The sequence below is a fragment of the Triticum dicoccoides genome, chromosome 5A (genome assembly GCF_002162155.2).
Source record: "Triticum dicoccoides isolate Atlit2015 ecotype Zavitan chromosome 5A, WEW_v2.0, whole genome shotgun sequence".
Classification (NCBI taxonomy): domain Eukaryota; kingdom Viridiplantae; phylum Streptophyta; class Magnoliopsida; order Poales; family Poaceae; genus Triticum; species Triticum dicoccoides.
In genome coordinates this window covers 557331954-557340165 of record NC_041388.1, presented here as the reverse complement: position 1 = coordinate 557340165, position 8212 = coordinate 557331954, and the positions used below count along the sequence as shown (strand labels likewise).

Below are 8212 nucleotides of genomic sequence, written 5' to 3'. Positions count from 1 at the left end.
CCTTTGTGTAAGACGTTGTACTTCTCTTTATCTGAATAAATAGTTCGGGATCCTTCGGGATCCCTCTCTTGTTCAAAAAAAAAAAAAGTTGTCACAAGGATGAAAATTCCCTCTTGACAAGCACAACAAATCGTTGCAAAAAACTGAACATAACAAGGATCTGCCATTCTTGCTAAAAAGAATTGCCATCCTAAAAAAAACGTTTGATTTGTCATGGCTAAGAGCCTGAAATTCGGTTTGTAGCGAAATCCTAAAACAAAGAGGGTCCCCATTTTATAGCAAGACAGTGATAACACCAGGCCAAAACCAAGAACGCTGGAAATACTGTTCGGCACTACAAATCTGCCCCGATCTGATCTACGAGCACCTTCTAACACAGAGCGAGTGTTCCCCTAACGTCTGCCTTCTAACACATCCTGCAAACCGAAGCCGCACATGCACATGCAGCGCGTCCCAAATTACTCACAAGACAGAGCTACGACCTACACGTCCAGCGACAAGAATCTGAATTGCTACTCAGTCACGGCGCAGAAACCCGAGGCACAGCAGAGCGACATGGAGCCCGACGATCAGCTCCGACCACCGCGCCGGCGACCCCAATCTGGACGCCGAGGAGTGGGCCGGCTGCGCGGCCGGCGATATCCCAGCAGCTGCCACAACCAACAAGCCGGTGTCAATGACAATGGCATTTGTACACAACAATGACAATGTACAGCCAATGGCTAAGCGCTCACCGTTGCACACGGAGCTGGTGGTGAGGTTGGCGAGGATGGTGAACGAGGTGCCGTTGGTGTAGCCGGCGTAGGAGCACGTCGTGCTCTGGCAGGCCGAGGTCGCGGACGTCGACGTGTTCCCGAGGAACAGATCTCCGCATTTCGCCGCCGGGCAGGAGGGTGTCAACCCTTGCGTCGGCTGGCAGTCCAGCCTGAATTTTTTCAGGGCATTGCCAAGTTCAGGTTTCGTCAGTTTCAGTAGCATGTACAGTATGATTTAGTAGGGACGACAAGAAGCTGACTGGCCCAGGAAGTACTCACTGCCAACTGGTGGAGCTGCAGCCGCACATGATGCAGTTGTTGGCCGTCAGGATGTAGCTCGCGTTGGGGACGCGGAGGTTGCGGTCGATGGCCGAGTTGCTAATGGCAGAAGAGCAGGCTGCACAAGTGTCACACTATGTTAAACCAGAACCCCTAAACTGAACTCTGAATGAGTATCTGTACAATTCGAACGTATATGGCGTCGCTCGAAAACAACTAGTACTTCCTCCGTAAAGAAATATAACAGCATTTAGAAAGTTTAACTTGCAGAAGCGTTACAATGTTCATGCCAGGCTTAGCTTGATGACATCAGTTCAGTTAAATTCAGAAAAATAAAGAGCAGAAAGTAAACTGTAACGAGCATCTCAACTTATAGAGGCATTGTCATGAGTCGGAAAACGCAAATTAACCAGGTGGCATATGTATGAACATATCGAATGACTTTGCAAATCAAAAGACAGACAGATTCTTGACTGAATTATTTTGCCCTGCTACGATCATTTAACCCGGCTAGTAGTACTACAATTCTTTTGGTCCAATTTTTTTCTCAGAGTAAGAAGATGGATTAACCTCCTGTAATCAACCATACCATGCGAGAAATGTTAACTGTTCATAACTTCAGACTCAAGTGGCAGCATATCCAAGACTCGAATCTGAACCGAGGTATGATGATATGTGTTGCAACTTGCAAGGTAGAAAACCCCCTTTTTGCCCATCACAAGCACAACTTTTCAGGGCAAACAATCTGAAAAGCAACCTTGGGACACTGTGAAAAAGTACTACTCGTACTACAATCTACAAAGAGGATCAAGGAAAGAGATAGGACTTTCAACTTTGCGTTGGCAAAGCATCTCCATGGCATCCCTCCACTTTTACCAGCAGAAAGAACCTAGAAAGAGTTCAGAAAATGTTTGATAGATGCAGCTTCACATCAGCAACTGCCATTGCATCCTGTAATTTGTTGGATCCACCAATAATAAAGAAGTACACATATCGCACAAGCACAATGTACCATCAGTAGCAAACTATCGCAAAAGGAAGAGATATCTCTAACGGTTTATCACTGAACAACACAAAAAGAGGAGGCAAAAATGCATAGCAAAAAGGCTGAATCTTGGAGCAATGGTAAGTCAGCAACAAGAAAAGGGAGAGAGGTCTTCGTGGCGGCACTACCTCGGAGCGGCACGTCGAGGACCTGGCCGGCGAGGAGGCTCTTGGCGTCGGGCATGCGGTTGAGGGCCAGAATCGTCTCCTCCGTGGTCCCGTACTCCTCCGCAATCCCGGCGACGGAGCTCCCGGCAGGCGCGACGTACGTGAGGTGCACGACGGGCTCCCCTCCGACGGGGTCGCAGCTGCAGGGCAGCGGCACCCAGAGCTCCTGGCCGACGGCGACCCGGTTGGGGTCGGAGATGTTGTTGGCGGCGGCGATGTCGCGGTACGTGACGAGCCCCGCAAAGGCGCCGCGGGCGACGGCGTCGAGCGTGTCGCCCGCGCGGACCTTGTAGGTGGGCCGCTGGAAGGTGGCGCCGGCGCCCCCGGAGCAGAGGCAGGGCAGGCGGACGCGGACCGGGAACGGGGCCGGCGCGGTGGTGGGCGTGGAGAGCGGGAGGTCGTTGGAGGCGAGCAGCGCCCGGTGCGAGCGGAGCTGGAAGAGCGCGCGGACGGCGGCCAGGGTGGTGGCGTTGGGCGGGGAGTAGGAGACGAGGGCCTGGCAGGTGGAGGCCCGCGGCGCCGTGGCGTTGCACGCGAACCGCGCCGCCGCGGCCGGGGTGGGGGACAGCACCGCGAGGGTGAGGAGGAGAAGGGCGGGGAGGGAGCAAGCGGGCGCCATTGCCGGCGTGGCGGCGAGGGGAGCTGGCTCAGCTGGAGGCTGGGGGATAGTGGGAGAGTGGGACTGTGTGGGTGGTGGTACAGTGGAGCAGCACGGGGCGGCGTGTGTGGCTTTTGTTTGGTTTGGCTGTTTAAATGTTGGGGAGGCGCAATGGCGCGGAGGTAGAGGAGGAGGAGGAGAGCGGTGCGGTGGCGGTGGTGAGCCCGTGGCGTGGGGCAGTGCGCCTGCACGGCGGCACGCGGGGGCGAGGTGGGCGGTGGGGCTCCCCGCCCTCTGACGCCGTTGGGGTGGTCATTGCCTGGTTTGACGGGTGATCCAGGCCGTGCGATTCTGGTCGCACGGTGTAGACCTGCGCTTGTAGCAGTGGGCCCCGTGCGCGCGCGTCCACCGGCCGGAGCACTTGCCGCCTGTCACGGTGGCAGGCAGGCAGGCAGGCGAGGCGCGGCCTTTCCTCATCTCCGCGTCCATTTATTGCAGTTTTCCTGGGCCAAGTTTGTACAGCACGCTGCGGCTTGTACGTACTCCTCCGGTCTTTTTACTCTGCATATTATTAGGTTGTTCCAAAATCAATCTCATTCAATTTTGACCAAATTTATATAAAAAATTATAGACATTTACATAACAACACCAATATCATTAAATTCATCTTAAAATAAATTTTTATATTATATTTATTAGATATTATAGGTGCTAATAATTTCTAATATAAATTTGATCAAACTTAGCAAAGTTTGACTTTCAGCAAATCTAATGTACAGAGTAAAAAGGACCGGAAGGAGTACTATTTCAAACAGGATGTGTGATCGTATAAGAGTATCTCCAGTTGCGTCCCCAACAGGCCCTCAGATCATCTTTTCGGCGCCTGCGCCAAGAAAATGTCTCAGCTGCGTCTCTAGGACGACGAAAGCGCCGGTTCGGTCCTTTTTTTCGTCGGCGGCCGCAGGCCGAACCCGGCGCACTGGGGGCGATCGGGGGCTCCGGCGCAAGGGAAAAGCGCGGCTGGCCCACACCGTCAGGCGAAAAGTCAAGATTTTTTTCCCGACCCGCCTTCCACCCCCGCGCCCTCGGCCGCCACTAGCTATATCCCGGCGCCGCCCGCCGCCCTTCACCGCTAGATAGCCATTCCCCGCCGGACAAATAGCAGAGGTTCGCCGCGGCAGCCCCTCCAACAACAGCTGGGCGTTTCCGGCCGCCGTATCCGGCCGCGGAGGGGCAGTTTGGCAGGTGCACGCCCACCGGGCGCAAGGTGTTCGGCGATTTGCCTGCCTCGGCGATGGACTCGGATGACGAGGAAGCGCTCGCCGTGCTGCTGGAGGAGGAAGCCGAGGCCGACGTCCAGGAAGAAGAGCATCTGATGGTGCTCGCCGCCCTCACCCAGCTGCTGACGAGCAATGAAAAGCCGCGGCGAGGTGGCTCGGCGCTGGGCGGGTGAAAGCAAAAAACCGGCATCGTCTCGAAGGCTACTGCATGCTCTACTCCGACTACTTCGCCGATGTTCCACTTCACGGCGACAAAACATTTCAGCGTCGTTATTGGATGAGCCGAAAGCTCTTTCTCAGGATTGTGAATTCCATCCGGGAGTTCGACAACTACTTCAAGTGCAAGATGGATTGCACCGGCAAACTTGGATTCACCTCGATCCAGAAGTGCACGACAACGATGAGGATGCTTGCATACGGAGCTCCCGGTGATTCACTGGACGACTATGGGCGCATGGCCGAGTCCACCAGCATGGAGTGTTTCTACAAGTTCTGTCGGGCAGTGGTGGCAGTGTTTGGACCGTAATACTTGAGAACACCCAATGCGGAAGACACTGCTCGGATCCTAGCACAGAATGCAGCAAGAGGATTTCCTGGGATGCTTGGAAGCATCGACTGCATGCATTGGAAATGGAAGAATTGCCCATTTGCTTGGCAGGGGATGTACAAAGGCGGCAAAGGCGGTTGCAGTGTGGTACTGGAGGCGGTGGCTACACAGGACCTCTGGATTTGGCACTCCTTCTTTGGTATGCCAGGAACTCACAATGACATCAACGTGCTGCAGTACTCTCCTGTCTTTGCCAAGCTTGTTGAAGGTCATTCTCCTCCGGTGAACTTCGAGATCAATGGGCGGCACTACAATAAGGGATACTATCTAGCTGATGGCATCTATCCGAGATGGTCGACATTTGTGAAGACGATCTCAAACCTTGTGCCAGGAGGCAAGAACGTCTGGTTTGCGAAGGTTCAGGAGGCTTGTAGGAAGGATGTCGAGCGGGCATTTGGTGTGCTCCAATCTCGATTTGCTGTTGTCCGGTACCCCGCTCAGACATGGTCAAAAGATCAAATGTGGGAGATTATAACTTGTTGTGTCATCTTGCACAACATGATCATCGAGAGCAAGCAAGAAGACCCAGTGTTTGACACTAAACCATACTACAGGCAGAGTCCTCTAGCCGAAGTTTATCACTAGCTACCGGCAACCCGGACTGCCTATCTCAGTATGCGTCAGGAGATCCGAGACACACAGGTGCATCATCAACTGCAGCAAGATCTGATAGAGCATCTATGGAGGCTAAAGGGCGACGCCGGGCGCGACATGTGATGAAATATGAGTTTTTATTTGTTGAACTATATAATTTGTATTGAATTATTTGTTGATGTACTATTTTGTTGAAGTATTTGATTTTTCTGTGATGAAATATGTGATAAAAAAATTTATGTTGATAATTGAACGTCGAGCAACGCTCGGCGAACCACGTCGAAATGGGGCTGGAAAGTGGGCCAATATCGACGCCTGATGGCGAGCTGAGAGCGACGACTGGACGCAAAACCTCCCCAGCGCCGATTGTATAGCCGGCTCGCCGGGGGGGGGGCGATTTTTATACGTCCTAGGGGGTCAACTGCTGGAGATGCTCTAAATAAATAAATTTCGTAAAGTTAATGTCCCCGTGACCGTGAGGCACGGCGCCTTTGGCCAGCAAGCTACTATGGCACTTGTATCTGATCGTACTCGTCACCGTTGTTTACCAAGCTTTCTCTCACCCACACAAGCTGATCGACAGAGCCGGCCAGCGCATCCACGGTCAGGTCGCCCCCCAAGAGCAGAGGGTTTGTTACAGCATCGTTTATCGTTTTACCGGTGCTACGATCGATGCTGTTGGCCTCTAGGTTTGGACGGTTCGTATCACCGTGTGCGTATGGGCACGAATCTTTCTTTTCTTTGCCCGCCCGACGGACAGACAGTTTCAATGGACCCTCTTGTTTTCTCCGACTCGATCTCTCTCAGCTTGACCAGAAATGTTCATTCATCAAGAGCTTTGATCGGCCACGACGAGTTGGTCTTGTTAATTTTTTTTAGGTGAACCAGTTGATCTTGTAGATGACTAAGAATTCCTGGGCCAATTCCTCTTTGCTAATCATCCATGCTTCAACATAAACAATCCCAACATTCTCTAGATGTCCTAGAATCTATTCCTTGATACTTAAGGCATGTCAAGCTGATAGAAACCCAGGCCAGCCGCTGAACTGCCCATGTTTTAACTGATTCTTGACCGCATAATGAGAGATTTCATACTGTTGCTCATACGGTTGGGGGTAGATATCACCAATGTTTTAACTGACAAATCAATTTCTAGACCTAGTCCTGTATCTAAGGCTGGTCATAGTGGGGAGTAACTTATACTAGTGTCATGCATATATACTAGTGTCATGCATATAACATTAGTCTAAGTTACTATAAACGATGTAGATCTAGTCCTATATCTATATTTATAATGCAAAGTAACATAATAGTAGTGTCGTATACGGCTTCATTTATTAGCTTATAGACTCATCTTGTATTGGGAAACGCTATGTTGCAGTAACATATTATGTTACTACTTCTCATTAACTAATTTCCACATAAGCAAAAAAAATTGGAGTGCGTTATGTTACTCACTAGGTTACTCCCACTATGACTAGCCTAACTAACGAATTAGAATCCCTTGATCCTCGCACTACTAGAAAAAGGCTATAGATTTCTTTTTAGAAAAGGAGGTAAAAAACCCGGCCTCTGCATTAATCGATGTGTACAATCATCTTTATGACTATTCATCAAAGATCTGACAAGAACATACATCACGCCACCCGAAGCCATCACTCACACATACAAACTCGACAATGTAGAGTGCTCTCGCTCCCCGTATCTAAAACCAATATGGTCGTCGATCTATCCACATAACGTATCGGAACCTACAACAGCAAACCTAAAGTGTATGCCACATGCACACATTTTAGAAGCCGACATCATTGAACCGATGACCCATCTTCGGGAAAGAGATCATCATCACCCTTGCCAGTCCGACCATCTGTTGACGCCACCACGGTGCCGAGCGACACCACCTCCCTACGCGCAAACTGCCGGGCAAATCATGGTAATCTAGAAATAGAATGGACTATTGTTATCTTCTTTTTGTTGATCCGGTATTGGAACTAAAAAGAGTATCCCGCACATGTTTCCCCAGAGGTGATCTTGTGTTATCTAACCCACGAGAGGAGAATTTCCTTGAAGAGATGGTCTCTAGCAAGCTTTTGCCGAAGTGTCAAATCCAACTTTTGACCGGATAAGCAAGCATATATTGATTCAAACACTTGTAATAAAAAGAAGGTACTGGGATGAGGTCTTAATGCTTACAACCATGTATTGGTGTTGGGATAAAAAATGATATTAGTTTGTGTTCGGGAAGTCACCCATCAAAAGGTGCTTGCTTCATTTGGAATGGGGGATGTGTCCAAATAACATCTTGACCGGCATGAGTCTTGCATCAAGAATCAGTACCGAAGGCTCTATCCGTCGCACGGGGTTGCCTTGATAATTAAGATAATAATATTAGACAAAAGCTTGGGCGTTCAATGACTACACCTCATGAATCCCCAAAGATAGGATCCATGTTACCCTACTAAACCTTACTGTCACCGGTGTTTGATATAATACTTCATGGTCCCCTTGCTCCTAGACTCACCGGTGCTCGATCTCCATGTTTCTGGGTACCTGCAGGGATGAAGATCGCGGGCAAAACAAAAGATACTTCACGATGCAATTTTATTTTACACATACAAGACGTTGTGTCAAAGACTTTTGTTGATCCCATTAACAAATACCTGGGGCTGCAAGGCTCATGCCTCACCTCATACGTTACCGGACTACTCACACATGGAGATCAGATCGCGAGAAGAAATCATTAAAGTACACATCTTGAGATTGATTGATTGCAATATGCTTACAATGGATGCCTTATGCGATGCACGATTACATGAACTAGATGAGAGAGGGCTATGGTGGTGGAGATGGCTATGAAGGTGAAAATGGTGGCGGCTAGGGTTTGTGG

At 50.2% G+C, this 8212-nt stretch overlaps 1 protein-coding gene across 1 annotated transcript; it reads right to left on the bottom strand.

Moving 5' to 3' along the window:
- Positions 1-251: 251 nt before the first annotated feature.
- On the bottom strand, positions 252-3321 carry LOC119299978 (chitin elicitor-binding protein-like). The gene is made up of 5 exons (XM_037577074.1): positions 3215-3321; positions 2208-3136; positions 1035-1152; positions 735-925; positions 252-650 (listed from the first exon to the last, which is right to left on the bottom strand). Exons 1-5 carry the CDS (start codon positions 3319-3321, stop codon positions 517-519), a joined length of 1479 nt encoding a protein of 492 aa, XP_037432971.1. The 3' UTR covers positions 252-516.
- Between the last annotated feature and the right edge of the window lie 4891 nt (positions 3322-8212).

Excerpts from the sequence above, each read along its gene's own strand:
- LOC119299978 (XM_037577074.1), bottom strand. The coding sequence starts at position 3,321 with ATGAGGAAAGGCCGCGCCTCGCCTGCCTGCCTGCCTGCCACCGTGACA. Across the intron at positions 1,153-2,207 it reads CCTCGACGTGCCGCTCCGAG|CCTGCTCTTCTGCCATTAGC; the intron begins GTAGTGCCGCCA and ends ACACTTGTGCAG. Across the intron at positions 926-1,034 it reads TGCAGCTCCACCAGTTGGCA|GCTGGACTGCCAGCCGACGC; the intron begins GTGAGTACTTCC and ends GAAAAAATTCAG.